Raw genomic sequence first — 24,695 nt, 5'->3', positions numbered from 1 at the left:
AGGAATTTTTGCCCACTCTTCTTTGCAGAATTGTTTTAATTCAGCCACATTGGAGGGTTTTCGAGCATGAAAGGACTGTTTAAGGTCATACCACAGCATCTCAATCGAATTTAAGTCCGGACTTTGACTTGGCTACTCCAAAACCTTAATTTTGTTTTTCTTGAGCCATTCAGAGCGGACTTGCTGGTGTGTTTGGGATCATTGTTCTGCTGCATTACCCTAGTGCTTGAGCTTGAGGTCACAAACTGACGGCCAGACATTCTACTTCAGGATTTTCTGACGGAGTGCAGAATTCATGGTTCCATCAATTATGGCAAGTCGTCCAGGTCCTGAAGCTGCAAAGCAGCCCCAGACCATCACACTACCACCACCATGTTTGATGTTCTTTTTATGAAGTGCTGTGTTGGTTTTACGCCAGATGTAACGGGACACACACCTTCCAAAAAGTTCAACTTTTGTCTCATCAGTCCACAGAATATTTGCCCAACAGTCTTGGAGGTAATCAAGATAATTTTTTGGCAAATGTGAGACAAGCCTTTGTGTTCTTTTTGGTCAGCAGTGGCTTTTGCCTTGGAACTCTCCCATGGATGCTGTTTTTGCCCAGTCTCTTTCTTATTGTTGTATCATGAACACTGACCTTTTTTTATGATCACCTGGATGAGTCATCATAGCGCTCTTGGAGTAATTTTGATAGGCCGGACACTCCTGGGAAGGTTCACCACTGTTACTGTTACAAGCCAGGTAGGTTTGGACAGCTTTTTTCCCTTAATAAATGAAATCATTATTTAAAAACTGCCTTTTGTATTTACTTGCATTATCTCTATGTAATATTAAAATTAGTTTGATGATCTGAATCTTTTAAGTGTGACAAATATGCAAAACAAATAAAAAAAATACCTTTTCACGGCACTGCATGTATATAATAATAATTTGTAATATACACACATACATATATATATAATTATAACTATTCATTAGTAATACATGCAATATATAAGTATGATACAACAAATAAAATGATATTAATAAAAAAATTGATGCAACACACTTCAGAAGATATACATATATATATATATATATATATATATATATATATATATATATATATATATATATATATACATATATACAGTATCTCACAGAAGTGAGTACACCCTTCACATTTTTTGTAAATATTTAATTATATCTTTTCATGTGACAACACTGAAGAAATGACGCTTTGCTACAATGTAAAGTAGTGAGTGTAAATAACAGTGTAAATTTGCTGTCCTCTCAAAATATTTCAACACACAGCCATTAATGTCTAAACTGCTGGCCACAAAAGTGAATACACCCTTAAGTGAAAATGTCCAAATTGGGCCCAAAGTGTCAATATTTTGTGTGGCCACCATTATTTTCCAGCACTGCCTTAACCCTCTTGGGCATGGAGTTCACCAGAGCTTCACAGGTTTCCACTGGAGTCCTCTTCCACTCCTCCATGATGACATCACAGAGCTGGTGGATGTTAGAGACCTTGCGCTCCTCCACCTTCCGTTTGAGGATGCCCCACAGATGTTCAATAGGGTTTAGGTCTGGAGACATGCTTGGCCAGTCCATCACCTTTACCCTCAGCTTCTTTAGCAAGGCAGTGGTCGTCTTGGAGGTGTGTTTAGGGTCGTTATGATGTTGGAATACTGCCCTGCCGCCCAGTCTCTGCTTCAGTATGTCACAGTACATGTTGGCATTCATGGTTCCCTCAATGAACTGTAGCTCCCCAGTGCCGGCAGCACTCATGCAGCCCCAGACCATGACACTCATGCCACCATGCTTGACTGTAGGCAAGACACACTTGTCTTTGTACTCCTCACCTGGTTGCCGCCACACACGCTTGACACCATCTGAACCAAATAAGTTTATCTTGGTCTCATCAGACAACAGGATATGGTTCCAGTAATCCATGTCCTTAGTCTGCTTGTCTTCAGCAAACTGTTTGCGGGCTTTCCTGTGCATCATCTTTAGAAGAGGCTTCCTTCTGGGATGACAGCCATGCAGACCAATAGGTTGTTTGCAAGCACGTGATTCTGATGACGCGCGAAATGCAGCTGGAGGGCAGGAAGTAATTTTTTCTCCATAGGAATCGGTAGCAGCTAACTCAAGATGCTTGTGCTTTACGTTGTTTTATGAATGCTCAAACAGAGAAAACACAAGAAGATTTTATCGTGTACGAAAATGTGTTGTTCATAAGGAGGGAAAAGTCAAGAAATTGACTGAAAAACACAGGAAAAAGTGGCTTGGAAACATGTGTCTGATAATGCTGATATAATATATTAATAAAGACATATATGAATAGATACAAGGTGACCCAGTCCGAATTCACTCAATGCTAAACATCACACGTACACACGATGTAAATAAGATATTATTTGCAGTTCAGAGAGCTTCACTGATTATAAGGAACCGTGAGATTGCGATAAACAGCATTAGTGATTACATGGAAGCTCTATTTGCTCGTTTTCCAGGCTATAATCAAATCAGAATTTAAATAAAATTTGTTTTACGTGCTGCTAACAGGACCCACGGCCACAAACCCTGTACATGCAGCAGTTTCAGGAGTGACATATATCCCTTATCCCTCATATAAATGCAGGATTCACTTTCAAAATAGCTTGTTTGCAATCAGGGTAAATTGCTTAGCCTATATCCACCGCTTCAATGGTATGCAAGTATTTCAATTTAGTTCCAAAATCGCTCCTCTTAATAACATAAGAATCACGTAACATTGTGTTTTTCTGTTTATACCTTTCTATTGTTATAGCATCTAAACCAGTACAGCACGGACTTCTACGGAGAGCTCATCCGTTTTCTTTTTTTTCAGTCACTCCTGACACTTTGCTGCATGCAGGGTTTGTGTACGTTGGTCCTAGCAGCACGTAAAGCAACACTTATTCAAATTCTGAATTGCTTACAGCCTAGACGGCGAGTAAATAGCGCTTCTATATAAAAAGCAATCTCACAATGTTCCATTATAATCGATGAAGCTTTCTGAACTGCAAATAATATCTTATTTACTTCGTGTCTACGTGTGGCTTTTAGCATTGAGTGACTTCTGACTGTCTCACGCTGAATGCTTGAGGTGGCAGCCTTGGATTATCTATTTATATCTGTATTAATATCTTAATATTATAACTTATATTAACCATTTACACATATGAGCATTATCCGATCAGCTCCTTCCGACCGCAGACACAGGTTTACAAGCCACATTTTCCTGCATTTTTAGTCAATTTCTTCACTTTTCCCCCTTATGAACAACACATTTTCATACACGATAAAAGCTCCTTGTGTTTTCTCGATTTGACCGATTTGAGCATCCATAAACAATGCAAAACACAGGCACCTTGAGTTTCTGCTACTGATTCCTATGGAGAAAAAATTACTTCCTGCCCTCCAGCTGCATTTCGCGCTACAGCAATGACTTCATGTGCAAACAACCTATTTGATGCAGTGTGCGGCATCTGAGCACTGACAGGTTGACCCCCCACCCCTTCAACCTCTGCAGCAATGCTGGCAGCACTCATACGTCTATTTCCCAAACACAACCTCTGGATATGACGCTGAGCACGTGCACTCAACTTCTTTGGTCGACCAAGGCGATGCCTGTTCTGAGTGGAATCTGTCCTGTTAAACCGCTGTATTGTCTTGGCCACCGTGCTGCAGCTCAGTTTCAGGGTCTTGGCAATCTTCTTATAGCCTACGCCATCTTTATGTAGAGCAACAATTCTTTTTTTCAGATCCTCAGAGAGTTCTTTGCCATGAGGTGCCATGTTGAACTTCCAGTGACCAGTATGAGAGAGTGAGAGCGATAACACCAAATTTAACACACCTGCTCCCCATTCACACCTGAGACCTTGTAACACTAACGATTCACATGACACCGGGGAGAGAAAATGGTTAATTGGGCCCAATTTGGACATTTTCACTTAGGGGTGGACTCACTTTTGTGGCCAGCGGTTTAGACATTAATGGCTGTGTGTTAAGTTATTTTGAGGGGACAGCAAATTTACACTGTTATACAAGCTGTACACTCACTACTTTACATTGTAGCAAAGTGCCATTTCTTCAGTGTTGTCACATGAAAAGATATAATAAAATATTTACAAAAATGTGAGGGATGTACTCACTTCTGTGAGATACTGTATATATATATATATATATATATATATATATATATATATATATATATATATATATATAATTTATTTATTATATTAATAAAATAAAATATGACTAAAAATACACTATTTTAAATTTACTTCAGCTAATTGTAAATATTATATTAAAATGCATTAAGCAAAATTATAATGTGCAATTATAAAGCCATTAAAACTACAATTATTGTAAGCATCATAACACATTTTTTAAACACATAATTTTACATTTTAAATATATTAATAAGGTCCTATAGAATATAAATATAGATCAGACTTAAATGTAACACTTGTTCACTGTTCTTGTTTAAGAATAACAAAATAATATTTTTTAAAAAGCAGTGTGATATTTTGTTTTTGTCACCTGCTTTAATTTGTCGATTATCCACTAAATTGCCTCTTCCTAGGCTAAATGTTGTTTTGACTTCGGAAAGCGGTTTTGTATGATAATGTGTGTGTGTGATTTTTCTTCATCATTTACTCTAAAGTGCACCAGATTTCTTCTAGTCGACGGGAAATGTGCAAATTGGATTTATGCTCAGCACATCTTTCATTAATGTAGACATAAATGATCCACTTTCTCCTGCCTTTTCCTTGACTCTCCCTACCCTTGGCTGAGTGTGGTTATTATCTTTCTCTGGAAAAGTTGGAATGCTTTGACCCTCACAAATGTTTTACAAGTGCAGATCACGGCTGAGCATACCTCAATCCAGCCGGGCTCGAGTCGTTCTGACACCCTCAGCAGAACGTGTTCAAAGAGCACTCGGACCGAGCCGTGAGGGAGAAACGCTCCAGAATGCAAGTGAGGCATGAAGGAGCCCTTTTCCAATTTTTCATCAGCGAGAAAATTACCCGGGCAGTTTTCAAGCTTGCATATTTCTCGCAACAGAGGAACTTGCTGTTACAGTTTGTTTTTGAAATGCTCTTGACTGCAGCCCAATTTATCCTTTCACAGCAGCGTACGTGAAGTAAAAAGCCAATCTTCTCATCCCTTTGTGAGCGAGATTGCCTCCTTAACCAAAGTTCTCAGTGAAGTCCTCCTCACACCATTAAACAAACTTCATTCTGACTTCATTTCCCTGTGGGTGTTGCAATCTGCTGTGCTCCTCTTTGAGACCTAATTTCCCTTTAATTAAATTAGTTCCAAAGAAATCCGCCAGAGAGGCCCTACGGCTGGGTTTCTGTTGTCGGGCAGATAACGGCTGTGAGTGTGTGTCGTCTATGGAGATTGATAAAGTAATTGAAACAGTAATTGTCAACATGTTGGCTTTTATCTGTTCTGGGAGCTTACTAAAATAAGAGCGTCTGGTTGGCAGTGCACTTGAAAAGGCTCAGTTTTACCAGCAGATCTGAAACCGTCCCTAACATCATTGAATTGTGTCCACTCTTCAGATAAATACACTTAAGATCATATGCACACTGTTAAACAATGTAGACAGAAAGAAATCTATCCAAATATGGTAAGCTTTTTTAAAATTATTATTATTATTATTATTATATATTTTCTTCTTCTTAATATTTCCACTATTATTATTAAAATAGTGGAAAATATATAATTATAAAGTGATATTATATAGCATTAATATTAATATCATACATTGCTTTTTTACAAGTACTTAATTTGTACTTGTAAAAAGCAAATGTAACGTATATATTTTATTTTATTTCAATGTAGTATATTAACAATATTTTTGTATTTTTATACATATTAAATTATTAGTAATAAAAGTTTGCAGTAATTTATACTTTGTAGTGTAGATTAGTAATTTAAATATTGTTAAAATTTATTCAATAGTTTCTTTCATGTAAACATTATGAATTATTTTATATTAAAAAAATATATTTTTTAAATATGTATGTATATATATATATATATATATATATTAAAATATTAATAATTATTTTAAAACTAAACACACTTTTTACAGTAAAACCATTTTGGAATTATAGTTTTTAAATTATGAATTTTGAATCACCTTTGTATTGAACAATTTTTTAATTTAAGGTATATTTCTTCTTATTTTTGTTATCAGTTATGTGCTTTAATATAAAATTAATAAGTATTAAACAGATATACTTATAATTATTCAAATTTATATTTTGTATATTATTTTTAGATTATTAATTATGGAGAAAATCATACCTGCAAGAACCATCAAGTTTTATATATATATATAAAATAATAAACATTATAATTTAAATAAGATATATTAAAAAAATATTTAATAAATATTAAATTACATTACATAAGTCACAAATTGTAAGTTTCTGAAAAGTATTTTTAATATGCTGTGTTCTTAAAATAGTTTTGTATACAAAATTAATTCTTTATTATTAAAATATTTATTTTAAATTTATGTAATTTCAAATTATTAATATTTACACAGTAAAAACAATATTATAAATATTATTTTAAAATTATCAAATTTTATCTAAGATAATATTTTTTTTTTTATTATGAATCACCTTGTAGTTATGGAGAAACCATCACATTTACATTACATTTTTTAAAGCTACATTTCTAGATTTTTGTTGTCAGTTATGTGTATCATTGGAGTGTTTAATGTTGTATATGATATTATGTAATTAATATTCATGGCATTATTTTAGTGTTGTGTGTTACTGATGCTGTTTTGTTTTTGTGCTTTGTCTATATACTGACCATGGTTGGAGGAAACGCAACTTATGATGAACTTTAAAACATGACGTGGCCCTCCGTTAATCGAACAGCATATAAAAAGCACATTGCAGTACATTTTTACAGTGTATAATTGTACTCTTCGTCTCATTGAACAGAACGCTTGCCTTGCCTTCTGTCACCCCAGTCTCTAGAATGTTGGATGCTCCCCTTCAGGATACAGACTGTGTATTTTGTCAAGCAGAACCGCATGGCCTTCTTCTCTGATTGAAATCACAGCCTTGGGGCTCTAACACTTCAAGAGCGCTCAGCAGCCACAGTGGAAGAAGATGCAGAAATAGACCTGAAGAAACAGCCACCTTTGGAGAACAATGAATTCCTGCTCGGTAAGTGGCAGTTTCTTGACCTACATTTATGTGTGCTGTATCATTTCAGCACGCAAGTTTTATATGTAAACACAATTTCATAATTTAATAAATTGGCCCAAAGCCATTTTTAAAAGAAGATGCCTGGCATAAGGCAACTGTGCTTATGTAGATAATTGTTTACTGGCTGCATTGTGCTGTCATGCATGGGAGGATGTGTTTTTAAACTCTCAGCCTTAATCAGTCACACATGTTAATCAGCCACAGAAATGTGCTGATTGACAGGACTTCATTAACACTGAGAATTTTAAAGGGGTACTCGGGAAAGCATTTGGCTTGGATGAAATTCTGATTAAATTCTATACAGAGTATTTGCTAGACACAGTGACTGTTCCTTTAAGAGATGCTTAGGCTCTCCGCTCCTCCCTCACTGTGTCCCTCACAAGCCTCAGATTGGGTCTTCAGTGCATTCTGGAGTGTGGCAGGCACCACTTAAGAGTAAATATGTGAAAGGTCTCAGATTATGACCGGACATCCAGCGTAAAACGCAGTGCAGAACTTCACCATACAGAGAATTCTTAAGAGCAAAAAGGTAAATGCATCACTAAAAGGTTTTTCTAAATCAGTTTGACATTAATTTGTGCATGTTCCATAAAGTTGTCTTGCATTTTATTTTATTTTATTTTATTTTATTTTATTTTATTTTATTTTATTTTATTTTATTTTATTTTATTTTATTTTATTTTATTTTATAGGCTTTCATATTATTATTTATCCTTTCTATTTTATTTATTACATTTAAAGTTTATTACAAATAGTGTTTTTGTATTTTGTTTAGTTTTATTTTATTTGTGTAATTGTACATTTAAATTAATTGTACTTGTACATTGTACTTTTTGTATTTTATTTGTGTGCATATTAAAATGCACTTGGATTTTATTATTATTTTTATATGATTTTTCATTTTTGTTTGTTTTAATTAAAATTGTATATGATGTTTTAATTTTAGTTCATTTTATTTTTTGGTGTGTAATCTATATATTTAAATATTATTTATAACTTATTTTATATATGTAAAAAAAAATGATGTTGTTGTAGTTTTATGTTACTTCTTTTTATTTTCATTTGGATTTTTAAATACATTGGTCTTTTATTTTATTTATTTCATTTTATTTTATTTTATTTTAAATACGTTTGGCTATCCTAAGCTTGGTTGCATCCATAAACTAAATGCTGACTTGAGGTAAAAGTTCAAATAATGTTTCATTTTGACAAAACCAAGCTTATTGGCTTTAAAGCGTGGTTCTGTCTCTGAACTCATCTTCTTTTTGCCTTGTCTGGTTACAGCTCCCTTCTCACTGAAATATGCTTCAAAGGTAGTGACTGAGAAATTGCTGAATCTCAGCACTTTCAGCTTTGATGAATTTGCTCGATTTACAGAACAGATTTTTTTTCCTTCATGTCAACGGCCAGAGAGTATAAAGTAAACGACAGCTTGTTATTCACTTCACATCTTTGGGAATCACACAACATTTAGCAGCTAAGATCATTCGGTTTCCCTCACCTCTGTGCATTTTTTTAATGCTGGAAAGCAACATAATGTCTTTCAACTACTTGAAGGTAAAAAATCCACAGTTCTGGGAAATATTATCAAGTGGTACAAGGTTCTGCAGCCCCAAGAACATATAAAACAACCTATAAATATGTTTATGCCGAGCCGAGAGCTTCATGATAGCGCACAATCTAAATGCACAACATCTGTCCAACCCTCTCAACTCAATCCCACGAACCCTCCTGGATCTCCTAGCAAACCAAAGCAAGGTGGATTCAGGAAGATCTGTTCCACTGGAGAACCAATCCCGTGTCCAATCCCAGGACTGCCATCTGAGGTGCTGGAAATGCGCGTGAAGGAAGGGAGCAAGATCAGGAACCTTTTGGGTTTTGCCATGTCTCGAATTCAAGGTGACGGGCACACGGCTCCAACATCGCAGGTCGTGTTCAGCGGGACGGGACAAGCCGTGACCAAAACCATCACCTGTGCGGAGATAATGAAACGCAAGGTGCGGGGTTTACACCAGCTGTCAAAGCTCCAGTACAGGACAGTGACTGAGGTGTGGGAGAGCCAGGAGAGCGGCCCGCTTCAGATGACCGTACACAGAACTCTTCCTTCCATTTGTATTCTTCTGTCCAAAGAGCCGCTGGACCCGCAGGAGCCGGGATACCAGCCTCCAGCCGAAATAAACACTCTCTCAGAGGAAAGCAAATGGCCAGACGGACCGCAAGGGGCTGGAAAGACAGAAAAAAGACCAGCGAGTCCTTGTTCTCGGGATCTTCCCAGTCTTAAGAGAGCTGCTCTGGGACAGGACAAAAGTCCAGCACTGGAACCAGGGAAAAAAATGTAGCCTACTATAAAAGGGAGGAATTCATATAAATGTGTGTGTATTTATAACTTGCTTAACTATCGTATAATTTGGCCATATCAGGATGCAATAAATGTGAATGTATAATCGAGTGATAAAATGCATGATCAAGTGATTTTTTAGTGTTGCTTCATAATAGTGTGTAATTAAATGACAATAACATAAAATATAAATCCAAATGATTTATCTTTGGCTATTTCTCACACGCATTCACTTTTATTTATTTTATTGTTTTTTTTTTTGTTGTTTTTTTTGCCTGCTCAGTGTTTTTCATATTTTCTGTTGCACTTTTGGTTTTATCAGTGCAATTTTAGTCTAATTAGGATACTATCACTATACTACACTACACTACACTCCCTGTTTGATGTGTTACCGTCTGGTCGACGCTACAGAGCTCTGTGCACCAGAACGACCAGACACAGGAACAGTTTCTTCCCTCAGGCAATGCATCTCATGAACACTTATAAAAAAACGCAGAACACACAACTCTATTACACATTATTTATCCACCACACTTACTTTTTTTTATTTTTTCCCATTTCAGATTAGCACATATCAGACCTGTACACACATAATTGTCTATATTATATATTGTGTTTTTTCGCTGTTTTGTACATTGCCTATTTGGATATTATTCTTTATTATCTGTGTCCTGTCCTGTTGCTGTCTCTCTGTTGCACTGTGTAGCTTGTGTCACTAAAACAAATTCCTCGTATGTGTAAACATACCTGTCCAATAAAGCTCATTCTGATTCTGATTCTATCATAGTTTCTATTAATATATTTTTTTTCCTTTTTTTTTAAGTTTTAGTAATTTTTTTTTTGTGTTTCAGTAATTTTTATTAGTTTACATTTTTTTTGTCAAATATGATAAACAATATATAGCCTAAAATATAATGCATTTTCATAGTTACGGTCAAATACATTTTAATTTCTTTTGATATTAATTTTTTTTTTTTGTTACTTTATTACATCAGGATAAATTAAATTTATGAAATACAATTTATTCAGTTATCTTTAAATATATTATATATATGTGTGTGTGTGTGTGTGTGTGTGTAATGTTTTTTTAATGATTTTTGTTTAGTTTTTGTTAACTGTAATAACCCTAGATTTTACTTTATGAAATGTAATACTGCCCCCTGCTGGTGGGAGCAACTATTTTGCAAACACATGCTTGTATTGTAACACATATCTTAAAATGAAATTCACATTTAGGGTTTGAAGCTCAAAACTATGGCAGTTTTACAACATATTTTTCTCATTAACTTTTCAAAAAAGACAAAAAAATTACTTTTTTTTATGTATATCTAACACTAATATTTTTGAAACATTATAGCCTATCAATTGCTACGATTGCAAAGTGCATATGTAATGAAACTGAGCAATTTTGATCAAAATATTTGTATGATAATAATGGCCATAATAATAATATTGTACCAATATTGTCAACTAATGATGGACTAAATGTCAAATAAATGATGACGAACTGGAATATATATGGATGCAATAAATGCAGAACATTGCAGCTGCCGTATGCTTTTGTTGTTTTATTTAGATGTTTTGCGTTATCCATTGTTAAATATCAATATAAACATATTAATAAATAATTCCATCAAATTTTCATAATGCATATACAGAAGGTTAAATATAACTGTGCTCATACTGGAAGCAGCTTATAGAGAAGGACTGTGATTTGTATACAATACAGAAATGTATCTTTTGTCCTTCATGCTCTTTTATAATCCTCTTTAGCAAACTCCATGAACAGCCAAAGTCCATACTCGGGTTTATTGCCAAACCACTGCGCATGCGCAGTCACAAACCAGACGCGTGTTAGCAGGTCGGCTAACTTAACTAGCGTCCGCAGCGCGAGCCTGTAGTTCTTCAGTCCGAGCTGCGCGTGAGTCCGGTGAGCCACACTATGTTCAGAGCCGCCCTTCGACTCTCAGTCTCCGGTGCTCGGAGTTTAACAAGGTCACGGCCACAATATACAGGTAAATACACAATTTGCCATTAATTTTAAACCCGTTGATAGGATAAGCTACAACAAGGGACATAGTTAACGGAAGCACCTTGAACTTAGCTTAGCACATAAGCTAACGAAAGACGCACCGGTGCCTTGCAAGAAAGATTATACCCTTCAGAGGTAATCACACGCTAAATTATGGTCTGTATAAGAGCATTTCCATTTCATAATCGCGTTTTCCCAGTCATTTATGAAGTCTTGTGAATGTTTTCTCACAGTGTCCTTGTAATGACCCACTAGAGTGAGGCTTCGGCCCAGCGCGAAGAGGAAACGCGACACTCAAACTCAAAGCATCCCAGATTGACACATTTTTCTGTCAAGGTTGACTTTTCATTGAAACAGCTAGTCTAGTATATAAATACGTGGGGTTTGAAAGCTCTTCAATCAGGCTGTGTGGTTACAAAAATACTCTTCTGTAGCTGTTTCCTCATAAAGTGAATGACTACGTGCGCCGCAGGGTTGCATCTATGAAGAATGCGCATAAATTCATGTTGCATGTCGCTGTAGTTAATACCGTCAGCCAGAATGATTTCTATGACAGTGCACTGACCTCTGTGAAAACCCACACTACATATGCAAATGAAGTGTCATCAGTATATACTTCACTTCATGAACATACAGACATCTGGTTTGCATGTTTGGTATTATACGTCTCATTTTTGGAATATCAGTTGAACTCATTGATATCAGATAGTTAAGCGTTAGCTCAAATAATACTCCCCAATGGACCATGTACCAGTCAAACATAGGTCAAACAAGAGCACTGGACCAGGTCCAACTGGAACAAGGCCTGTATGCAAAACCTCGCTGCACTATTAAGTGTTTTTGAGCAACACTGATACACAGACGAAATGATTAGAGGCTTATTATGAGATGTATGGCCGTTTTATGCCTACAGGAGTTCCCGGAAGTACTTTGGCTGTTATAAAATGTTTGTCTGGATGTCATTCTCTAAGGCTGATAAAGTGAATAATTTTTGCTTAAAGTCTCTTCTGATTGTCTCTGGTCTTTCTCTTCCACAGCTTCAGTAGCTGCTCGTTCTTATTCCCATGGCAAACAGGAGACAGATGAAGAGTTTGATGCCCGCTGGGTCACTTACTTCAACAAGCCAGACATCGATGCTTGGGAGCTGAGGAAAGGTGGGTGACGGCAGCGCTTTGACCTTGTTATTGAATCAGCAGCTGTGCATTCGACTACAGAGCTTGTAAAGTGAAAATTTACCCTCATAAATCTATCTTAATGCCCGTATGTACTAATTAAAATCATCTTGAATCTGAATACAGTACATGCAGTACTGTAGTAAATTATGAAATTTTCCTGAAATGTTTTTTGTTGTTTGGTCCCAATTTTTTTCTAATTTTTTCTAATATTTTTTCTAATATTTTTCCAATTTTCTTCTGAATGTTAATATAATAATAATAAATATTAATAATTTTGATGTAATAATATAATTAAAAAATAAATATATATATATATATATATAACTGTTATGTCTCTTAAAACACATTATTTTACATGTAAATTTATTAATATTTATTTCTATATTGTATATTATTATCTATAATGTGCGATTAGACACCGTTTCCATCAGTAACAATAGTGTTTCTGTTTGTTTTTAGTATTTGCTAACCTGTTCAGCTGGTTTAGTTTGATCTGATAGTATCACTTCTTCAAAATATACGAGTCTGTTTATCATAGACCTATAACAATCTTTGAAACAAAGTAGTATGTTTTTATTTGCATCAAGGAAGAAAACTCAAACTGACTGTGGAGTAAATACATGTCCCCTTTGTTTCGCTTCAGGAATGAACACTTTGATCGGTTATGACTTGGTACCTGAGCCAAAGATCATGGAGGCAGCCCTGAGAGCGTGTCGGAGGCTAAACGATTTGGCCAGTGCCATCCGCATCCTTGAGGCAGTCAAGGTCAATAAAACTCTCAGGACAATACCAGAATAATAATAAATAAAAAATAATTTTAAGAATACACCACAGTGACATTATTTAATTCATGTCTTGAAGCTGCATAATTTAACATGATTTTACTAACTTTTTACTTTGACTCGTACTCATTTATTTATTTGAATATATTTATTTACACAGGACAAAGCTGGCCCACACAAAGAGATCTACCCCTTTGTTCTTCAAGAGCTGCGGCCTACCCTCAATGAGCTTGGTATCCCTACACCTGAGGAGCTTGGCATTGACAAAGCATAGATGTTGCAATTGTGGTGAGTATCAGCATGCTTCTTTTTTTTAAAGAACAAAATTAAACTTGTAAGCAAGTGCAAGATGTATGCTTCCTTACTTAATTTAACATGTCCATTGCATCTTTCCTATTGATCTACAGAGTCTTCCAGGAGACTGCTGCTCTTCTCTGGACTGATTAGACCACTGTACTTGAAGTCTTTGCCTCGTGTCGTGGTGTTTGTGTTATATTTAACTGGCCTTTATTATGTTCTTTTGCTTGTAAAATATGGATGGACCTAATAAAGGGAGATTTATCTTTACTCAGTCTTGTTGTGCTTTTATCTGATACCTCAGACTGCTTCAAACTTGTATTAACTGTATTAACTTTTTTTAAAATAAGGGTTAAAATCAATCGCAACAGCAAAAAATCGATCTTCTAAATCTTTCAACATAGAAAATTATTTCTGTTAAATATATTGAGAATCTACTAAATTGTTTCATTTGGAATTTAATAAAAAAGCTAACTATTTAACCTGTGAATGTGCGAGACTTCTGTTTCATTAACAGCTATAGGTAAATAAATAGAATAATAAAAGTGCAGTAAACGGCAAAACCATTTATGCTGCAACCCATGCTGCTACTATAATAAATGAACATGATGAAATTGAGCAACATAATGGACTGGTTTATGCACAGCTAATATAACTGGAAGCTGCCAACACCGGTAAAAATTGCCGCACGCGCTGTTACGTTAAAAATAAGGTGGACAGCAAGCCGTTTTTGTTTTTCTGCTTGACACCAGCTATAATTATATAGTAAACGTTACAGCACTTTTGAACCAGTGGAGGGCGTAGCAGGAATACGTTCAACATAAATCATCTTTTAAAATATGAAATTCACAACCAAATCATTTAAAGTTGCTGTGCATGCTTAATAAATAAAAAAACTTAGGAATAAAACGTGTTTTCCCCATCTTACGATAAGCGTTTCTTTTATAAACATGTATAAGTGGCTAATTTGAGGTCAGAATTTCCAGACAAAAATAAAAAATGTCAGTCTAATATTAGATCCATGAAACAGCCGCGTAAGTGTATGTTAACTCCTATCGGTTTTTGTGCTATAAATATTTTACTTCGTTGCTTGCAAAGGGGAAACGTAAGAACGTAGTAACTTGTTGCACGAGCCTGTGGGGCGGGATTTAAATGTGCGTTAATGTGCGGGGGGTTTGGCTCTGGCTGGAGGAGGAAGAGTCGAGGGGACTGCGGGAGTCCCTCAGCGCGCAGTTCGGGAGGAGAGGTCAGGCGTTTCCCCTTTGGCTGGCCCCAGTGTCGAGTGTTTTTCCCTCTGTAAACACCGAGAGGTTTATTACGGGTCTATCAGAGGGGATATTACACGTTCGGGTGGATGCACACGGACTCGGTGCGCTGAGCAAAACACGCACGGTGGTTTATCTCGGAAAAGAGTGATGGTGGACAATTCCAGTAGCAGCAAAGCGCAAGTGGTGAGTTCCGTCCTGTTGGCACAGAGCCCTGTTGAATGTATTGATAAGCTACTGTAATATTTAATCAGCAGACCTCGAGCGTATAAAATATCGCATGTACATTTACGAATTTTTTTATATAAACTCAACGAGTCGGTCTTTATTCTAATTACTTTAGTGTGAGTGATCATGCTATTATATGGAACAGTTAGCGAAAATCCACATTGTACACGTCATGATTTCAAGATTTTTTTGATACAAACTCGCGCTGTTTATTTGTTGTTAACGTTCCAATTCGCGTGATTCGAAAAGTCTAAAACATCTCATATCAGAACGCGATACTTTGCGTCGTGTGTTCGTTCTCTCTTTTAATAGCTTAATTGTTTTTGGAAGAGCGCCATACTTTTTGGGCAGCCATGAACTGAGTAGCTTCTGTTATTGCACTCTCTTATTAAACTGTGCATTAATTAGTTATATAGTAATCGCATAAATCGACTGGATTTGGCTAAATATTAATTATTTAACTAAATGAAAAGCGACACGCCATTTTGGCCGGACATCCGGTCGTTGTACTATCCAAACTATTGTGTGGGGGGGTCAAAGGTAGGTAGGTTGGCCTACTGGGCAATAAGCGAGTTAATCTTTTGAGACATATAAATACTGTTAATACGAATTAAAATTCTTGTGACGTAAATTCGAATTCCAATCGGCCATGTCCGTTGTGATGATTTGCCTACATGTATTTGTTTTTCATTTAAATTAAACAAATTTGAATTCTTCCGTCATGTCGTTTGTGCTTATTTGTGTACTATTTGTATCTGATTCGAATTAAGTTCATTTAAATTAATCCGCCGCTTTTAGTCATTATAATGCGTCGAACTTTAATTCCTGTTAGTTCGAATTAAAATAATTCAAGTTACTCAAAAACAGTGTAAATGTTTTGTTTTTCACTTTAGTTGTTGCGTGAGCGTTTTAAAAACGTTACTTTTAATTATTAAAAAAATATTTCATATTATATATTTTCATCCCATAATGAAAATTTTGTCATAATTTCCCCACCCTGAAATTGTTCCAAACCTGTATGATTTTATTTCTTCAACTAAATATCAACAAAACATGATATTTTGAATAATGTGAGGAAACAGTTGTTGGTCCCCATTGACCTCTGTAGTATGAGGAAAACTGTTTGATTACCCACATTCTTCAAAATATCTTTTATGTTCAGCAGAAGAAAGAAATTAATTCAGGTTTAGAACATTTGAGGGTGAGTAAATGATGACAGAATTTTCGTTTTGGAGCAAACTAGCCTTTTAAATGTTAATTAGAAATTATATCGAACTCCTGTTTTGGTAGAGTATGCTGTACTTTCTTCATCTTAAAATATATATTTTTTAAAAGTGGAAAAAATGGAGTTAGCTTTTTATAAAATTTTTACAGAATTATTTTCCTTCATAATCCAGCCCAGCTTGTCTCAGGACAGTGGTTTGGCCGGTGCATTTTCCCAGGCAGCTTTCGGAAGTGCGGCTGGAGTCAAACTGGAGGCAGTTATGGAGCAGCTCCAGAGACAACAACAAGCTAAACTGGAGATGGAGCGCAAGGAGAGACACTTCAGGGAAGCCCATATTCTGTATGCCCAGCAGCTGGCTGCACAGCAAGCCATCATGGCCTCCGCCAGAGCTCAGGGTACCCCATTAACTCCTGATTTCTACAGCAAAACCTCCAGAGACCGAGCACTGAAAGGTGGCCAGGGGCCTCAAGCTGCCAAGGGACCCATGATAACCGGCCCTGACCAAGTACACGAGGAAGATGCCGCTGATGAGATGGACAGAGGAAGAGGGTCCGAGGGGGACGAAGACGACGACGATGAAATGATGGATGGGGAGGACGGTAGCGAAGAAGAGGAAAGCGAAGGCTTGGAGTTCCTCAGGAAGCAAAGCCTTGCGCTTCAGCAAGCATCTGTCGGAGTTCCTCCATATCCGTTCCCCGTCTACGCTGCTTCGCCGTCCGCTGCTAAAAAACGTCCCCTGTCTCCAACCACTAAGGTGAAAGATGAGCCTGACGACTCTCTTGCCGATCAACAATCGTTCAACACTCCAAACGAACTGAATGATTGGAGCCTGGATGATTCATTCAAACAGGTTTGTGTCTATATTTCTATGACCTGTCATTAATCCCAAAGGGTTTCAGTATGTCAGGCATTTGCAGGCATTGTGTTTACTCTCACTTTATAACCAGTGGCCTACAAAAGCAGCGATACAGCATATTTTCATTAATCTGTGCTTGATTTGAAGAGTGCCACATCATGAGATGAATTGTAAAGAGTCTTTACATGTTCGTAAACTGTGAAACCACTAAAACCGACTCATCTCGGCTTACTGAAACGCAATCGGCTCTGAATAGGACATCTAATCCAGTTTTCTCGAGCGCAACAGGAATACGTGTTCTCCCAAAAGTGTACAAAAGAATTGGGTTGGACTTCTAGCTCTTTAATAAGAAGGAAGGGTTTAGTGAATGAGCTTTATAGAGTCACTTCATAAAGAGTGTAATTTTTGTCAAGAGATTTTCACAAAAATACGTTTAATGTCCAGATCACTCCAAAATCAAAAGAAATTTTTTTGAAATTTTACTTCGTTTTAAGGAAAAGAAACCTATTTTTGCAACCATTAAAGTTTTCTGTGTTTTGACGTTATTTACTTAAATTAAGCAGAATTCCCCATGAATTCTCATTACCATAATGCCAAAAAAAAATCTTATTTTTGTATCGTCATCACATTAATGTAAAAACTGTTATATTATTAAATTAAAATGTTTATAAATGATGGTAGCATTTGGTATACTGTCCTTAATTATGCTGATTTGAATAAAGATTAAAAAAATAAATTGCTGCAATGCGCTAATGATAATCACAATCATAAATGATAATTTAAGGAAATAAAATGTCAAATGCCATATTTGGGGTAAAATGTGCTTGCTTGTCTTAAATACTGAAAGTTTTTTTTTTTTTTTTTTTTTTTTTTATCCATTTATCCACATTTTGTAAACTTGTTTTCATATTTTACTACCATAATGTAGAAAAATATTGCATGTTTATAGTGCTGTCAAACGATTAATCGCACCCAAAATAAAAGTTTTTGTTTACATAATACAGTTGCGGTCAGATTTACTGGCACCCTTGGAAAATATGATCAAAGAAGGCTCTGAAAATAAACCTGCATTATTAATCCTTTTGATCTTTTATTTAAAAAAATCTAACCTTTCATTGAACTAAAACAATTGAAAATGGGGATATGATTTTCTATTGGATTTAGGTCTGGAGACTGGCTAGGCCACTCCAGAACCTTGATATGCTTCTTATGGAGCCACTGCTTGGTTTTCCTGGCTGTGTGCTTTGGGTCATTGTCATGTTGGAAGACCCAGCCATGACCCATCTTTAATGCTCTGACTGAGGGAAGGAGGTTTTTGCCCAATATGTCACAATACATGACCCCGTTCATCCTCTCCTTAATACAGTGCAGTCGTCCTGTCCCCTGTGCAGAAAAACACCCCAGAGCATGATGCTTCCAGCCCCATACTTCACTGTAGGTATGGTATTATTGGGATGATACTCATCATTCTTCTTCCTCCAAACACGGCGAATGGAGTTAAGACCAAAATGTTCTACTTTGGTCTCATCTGACCACAGGACTTTCTCCCATGACTCCTCTGGATCATCCAGATGGTCCCTGGCAAATTTCAGACGGGCCTGGACATGGGCTGACTTAAGCAGGGGAACCTTCCGTGCGATGCAAGATTTTAAACCATGACGTCTTGGTGTATTACTGATAGTAGCCTTGGAAACGATGGTCCCAGCTCTCTTCACGGCATTGACCAGCTCCTCCCGTGTAGTTCTGGGCTGATTCTTCACCATTCTTAGCATCATTGATACCCCACGAGGAGAGATCTTCCGTGGGGCTCCAGTCCGAGGGACATTGACAGTCATCATTAGCCTCTTCCATTTTCTGACAATTGCTCCAACAGTTGTTCTTTTTTCACCAAGCTGCTTGGCAATTGCCCCGTAGCCCTTTCCAGCTTTGTGAAGGTCTACAATTTTGTCTCTTGTGTCTTTTGACAGCTCTTTGGTTTTGCCCATGTTGCTACTTAGACTTTGGCTGATTGTTGGGGTGCACAGGTGTCTTTACGACAGCTAGCGACCTCAAACAGTTGCTACTAATTTAGAATCATGAGCAGAGTGTAGCTGGACTATTTAAAAGCAAAATAACAGGTCTTTGAGGGTCAGAAATCTGGCGGATAAGCAAGTGATCAAATACTTATTTGACACAGTAATTCACAAATAAATTGTTAAAAAAATCATACAATGTGATTTCCGGATTTTTATTTTTAGATTCTGTCTCTCACAGTGGAAATGCACCTATGCTGAAAATTGTAGACCCCTCCATGATTTCTAAGTAAGAGAACTTGCAAAATCACAGGGTGATCAAATACTTATTGACCTCACTGTGTGTGTGTGTATATATATAGACAACATCAAAGATAGCAACACTTACAGAATAAAACCGATGCACTGCTAAACGGTGCTTTGGGGGTTTTGATATATATATATACAGAACACGAATATTATGCAAAAAAAAACTTTTTTTTGTATGCAGTTAATCATTTGGCAGCACTACATATTTATAAATAATGGTAGTATGTTATACTGCCTTTTAATTCTGCTGATTTTATTCCAATTTTTTTGCGCACAAGATGACTACACATTTCTTCATAAGTTCACAAAAGACATCCTCTGATTTTTCGCTTCTCGTTGCGTTCTACTTCTTTCTAAAGCTATTGTCCTCCTCTTCCCTTATCATCAATAGTCTCCTGCTGTGAGCCAAGCTGTACCCTCAGACATGTTCTTACGGCTCTGTCAGTTCATTTCTCCGTTTGTTCATCCTGAGTCTTTAGGGAATTCTGTCCTAACATAAGGCTTTTGTCCCTGGATATCCCTGAAGTGTGGCGTTCTGGCAGGCGGCCCAACAGGAGTGCGCTTTCATTCTCTCTTTCTTCCTGCCGTCTCACTTTCCTCTGTCATTCCCCCTACCGCTGGTGTTTCTTGAGAACAAGCTCTTGGCAGTGTGCTGTAATGCTGTCTTGGCCTGTGACCAGAGAGGCACGCTGTCAAGTTGCAATACAAGAGGCAGAATGTTACAGACGCTGGAGAGCCGCCCTGACAGTTCACACGTGGAGATTTCCCACAATTTAGGTAGTCGAAACTGGACAACTGTGCGTGGGACTCTTAAATAAGCATATTTAAAGGGATTGTTAATCTAAAAATGAAAATTCTGCCATCATTTACTCACCCTCATGTTGTTCCAAACCTGTATGAACACATAAGAAAACATTTCGAGAAATGTCTCAACGTTTTGTGTCCATGTAATGGAAGTCAATGGGGTCCAAAGTTGGACATTGGATATTTGTCAGATTGTAATTTTGCATTTGACAGAAAAAAGTAATTCATACAGGTTTGGTACTATATGAGACGACTTCTGAATTCTCATGTTTGGGTAAAGTAATTTCGTCCTCATGTCAATCCCGATAGAATGAAGCCGTCTTTCAGAAGACCGTCTTGGTGGGTTTAATGTGTAGTGAGACATTTCCCTGTAGTGCTGTCATCCATTTTAGTTTCCTCAGGTTTGAGCTTTTTGTTTGCTCAGCTGCGCTTGAGTGATAGATCAATCAGGGAAAAATGGATTGCTCTAATTTCATACACTTAACGCTTTTGGCATCTTCAGCCCTTGATATTTGCATGCTTTCAATCAAAGCCCATTTACCATGCTTGTTTTGAATAATAATACATGCCATACAACATTTATATATAGACAACATCAAAGATAGCAACACTTACGGAATAAAACCGATGCACTGCTAAACGGTGCTTTGGGGGTTTTGATATATATATACATATACACACACATATACACATACATATATATATATATATATATATATATATATGTGTGTGTGTGTATATGTGTATATATATATCAAAACCCCCAAAGCACCGTTTAGCAGTGCATCGGTTTTATTCCGTAAGTGTTGCTATCTTTGATGTTATGACCGTGTGTTTTACGCAAAACATTTTTGTGGTGATTTTCACAAAAAATGTCCAGGTTGCTCCAAAATCAAAAGGAAAAATAGAAAGTTATATATTGCTTTAATAAAATAAAAAGAATTTGTATTTTTTGCATTATTTGACAACTTATTTCACATGATTTCTATTAAAAAAAAAATATATATATATATATACATGCATGCATACATACGCACGTGTGTTAGGGATGGGACGATACACCTACCTCCCGATACGATATGTATTGCGTTTTTTTTTTTTGTGATTCGATATTGCTATGTATTGTGATTTCTGTTTCTTGTTTTTAACTCTAGACCAAGGGAAAAAGCTGAATGATACACTTAAAATACAGACTGACAATTTAAAAAACGCATATCTTAGCAGTCACTATTGCGATTCGATATTACAATTTATTGTTTTTTTTTTATTTTTTTTATTTTTTATTTTTTTTTTGCTTATTAAAGACTAGACAATGGAAAATAGTTGATTATACTCTAAAAGAGACTGTATATGATGTCATATTAACAAAAACAATGCATCACATCTTTCTAAACTTATTTCAGGAGCATACACACACAGTGTATATTTAAAGTACCTTGAACCATGAAACTTTAAAGTACCAAAACCCTGAACTTGCACATGTATATAATAGTCAAACAAATGCCAGCGTTATCCCTAGGGTTGGGTATCATTTGAATTTTATCGATTCTGATTATTTTCGATTCCAATGTGATTTAAATAATATCATCAAACATTTAATCCTGTGTCTCTTTTTTTGCAAACCATTTATTGGAGCTGAATACCATGAACGAAAATCAACAGGCTGCATAAAAACTGGACTCTTTAAGAGCTCTTTGTGTGCAAAATAGAACTCATGATTCTGGATAAAAAGATGGGGTTTTTTCTTTCTTTTTTTCCTCAATGGAAGTTGTGGTTCTCTCATGATTCTGAAGAAAAATATATTAGACAACTAAACAAAATCACATGTAATTTATGAATGATTCAATGACTCGCTCAAGATGTACTTGTTTCATTACTGGATGAATCAGCGTTCTTGAAAGAATCAAAGACAAATTTTAACAGCCCCTTGTTGCCACCTACTGGTGTAACAATATAATCGATATTACTTTCAAAATGTGATTTACTCTATTTTAACCGCTACCATACACCTCGTACACACAGTTTATATCAGAACTATAAACTTTTATCCCAGTACTTCTGTGATTTGAATGTTTGTAACACAGAAATAATGATACCGTGTGGTTGATAAGACTGTGAAGCTGTTTCATTCATGACAGATGACAGCTGCTCTCTTGAGGTCAATGGGTCCAACGAACCAAGTGATCACAATATTGATCGCACACATCAAAGGTTGAGGAATGAAACAGACGAATCATTTTAATTTAGGAATGGAGTCACGTTGCAACATGTTTAGCTATCACAGATATTATACTTAGCTTTTTTGGCTTCTGATTGCAAATGTAGCCAAATTTTGGCGTGCTTAGATTAGCGAGCAAGATCCTGGCAAATCGCTAGGTCACACCGGTCCTCACAGATGAAGAAAAAAAGGCCATTGGAATCGAAATTTTTATTTGACAACAAGTATCCAATTCCTGATCTTAATGATCCGATTCTGGAATCCGAATCGATTTCCGATTTCCAACCCTAGTTATCCCGTTATCCTCCTACTCACGGGTGCTGTAATTTCGTGGGGAAAACATGGAAATAATTTGTCTTTTTTTTTTTGCAAAGATATGCTTGCTTCTGTTTTCCACACACATTTTTATGAAAATGGATATAGTACTGTTTTTCTGGATTATAAATTGCATTTTTTTTTCTCATCTGAAACGTGCTGCAATTTCCAAGGTGACTTATATAAAGCAATCAAGGTCAAGTGCAAAGCGTGCACATTAAGATTGGTGATGTGAGTTTGTATTGTGCATTTTCCAGCAACCACGCTGCTAGTTTCAGTTTTGCGTTAAATATTTAAGGCTGGGCGTTTATAGTGAATGCCAATATAATTTGTTTGTTTTTTGCTTATATTTTCGTTCTGTTTTTCTATTCTGAACACTGCTAATGTATTAGGGGTGGAACGATACATGTATTTGTACTGAACCGTCACGGTACGGACATCTCGGTTCGGTGCACGAGGCCTTACAACGAATACAGGCAATTCACCCCCAATCCAGAAGGGGGCGCCTGCAGCAATGCAACGCTTTTTGATAACCGCCAGCAGAAGAACAGCGAATGCCATGAGTTGCGCACTATGGTTGCGCACTTGAAAACAAAGCCCACTAAACAGTGACCATGTGCTGATTCTGAACCTAGACTAACAAAGGAGTATACTTTAAAGGCTTGTGCACTCAACTGTTTGTGAAATGGAGTTTTGTGCTCGTGTATCCTACCTCTCTCATTCAGCACAAATCCAAATATTCCATAATATTTCCATATTTGCAATGGAACGTATCTGAATGCTAAACTATTATTAATGTAAATGATAGGCTTTGTACTTCAGTCACATTCCAACGGTGACACAGAGGCAGGTGCGCTGATGTTTGGTTCACTGTATTTTATTTTGATAAAGTACCAACTGTGCTGTCAAGTTAGCAATGCTGGAACTGACGTGTTGTGTGTGTGTGTGTGTGTGTGTGTGTGTGCACTTCGGCGCAATCACTTCAACTGTTTCCTTATACCAGCACAAAAATTAACTGAAACTCCGCATATATAGGCTATGTTACGTGTCGCACTGTTTTTTTTTCTTGTTTATCTTTAAACTAAATCAAATATATTTCAATAATTTATTCCTTGTATGTAAATATGTACTGCTGATTTTATAACAATGTAATGGCCTAATATTTAGTATTTTCACATCTAGGTGGAAAATGTTTTAATTTGTACTTATGTCGGTTCAAAATAAATGAAAAGAAACCGAGCATAGTAGATTTATTTTTTACTTTTTTCCCTGTTGTACCGAAAGCGTATCGAACCGTGACCCCCGAACCGAGGTACGTACCAAACCGTGACATCTGCGTACCATTCCACCCCAAATATATATACACACACCTATATATGTATATATGAGAGAGAGAGAGTCATCTTTATTACTGTAAAATATTTTATTTTTTTTATTATATATATATATTACTGTAATTATTAAATATATTTATGAATAATGGTAGAATTTTTACTGTCTTTATGCTGATTAATTTATTTAAAAAATGAATTAATTGCTTGTGCAGTAATGAGAATCATCATTGGAAAACAATTTAAATAGTAAAA

General features: G+C 36.2%; 3 protein-coding genes across 3 annotated transcripts in view; all 3 read left to right on the top strand.

Moving 5' to 3' along the window:
- Window positions 1-8,899: 8,899 nt before the first annotated feature.
- Window positions 8,900-9,592, top strand: LOC306866996 (ribonuclease P protein subunit p25-like protein; the record flags this gene model as incomplete). The annotated part of the gene is made up of 1 exon (XM_079412467.1): window positions 8,900-9,592. The coding sequence occupies one exon, from the start codon at window positions 8,900-8,902 to the stop codon at window positions 9,590-9,592; it is 693 nt and encodes a 230-aa protein (XP_079268593.1).
- A 1,858-nt stretch (window positions 9,593-11,450) lies between these two features.
- LOC306866409 (cytochrome c oxidase subunit 5A, mitochondrial-like) lies at window positions 11,451-14,147 on the top strand. Its single transcript, XM_079411609.1, has 5 exons — window positions 11,451-11,606; window positions 12,661-12,777; window positions 13,442-13,563; window positions 13,741-13,868; window positions 13,988-14,147. Exons 1-4 carry the CDS (start codon window positions 11,534-11,536, stop codon window positions 13,852-13,854), a joined length of 426 nt encoding a protein of 141 aa, XP_079267735.1. The 5' UTR covers window positions 11,451-11,533; the 3' UTR covers window positions 13,855-13,868; window positions 13,988-14,147.
- Window positions 14,148-15,044: 897 nt separating this feature from the next.
- Window positions 15,045-24,695, top strand: part of LOC306866635 (AT-rich interactive domain-containing protein 3B-like) — a 35,583-nt gene continuing 25,932 nt past the window's right edge. The window contains exons 1-2 of the mRNA XM_079411901.1: window positions 15,045-15,328; window positions 16,768-17,445. Coding sequence (XP_079268027.1) covers window positions 15,293-15,328; window positions 16,768-17,445 — 714 coding nt within the window. The 5' untranslated portion in view covers window positions 15,045-15,292. The remainder of the gene's footprint in view (window positions 15,329-16,767; window positions 17,446-24,695) is intronic.

Source organism: Barbus barbus (assembly GCF_936440315.1).
Source record: "Barbus barbus genome assembly, chromosome: 48".
Classification (NCBI taxonomy): domain Eukaryota; kingdom Metazoa; phylum Chordata; class Actinopteri; order Cypriniformes; family Cyprinidae; genus Barbus; species Barbus barbus.
This window is presented reverse-complemented; position numbering and strand designations above follow the sequence as displayed.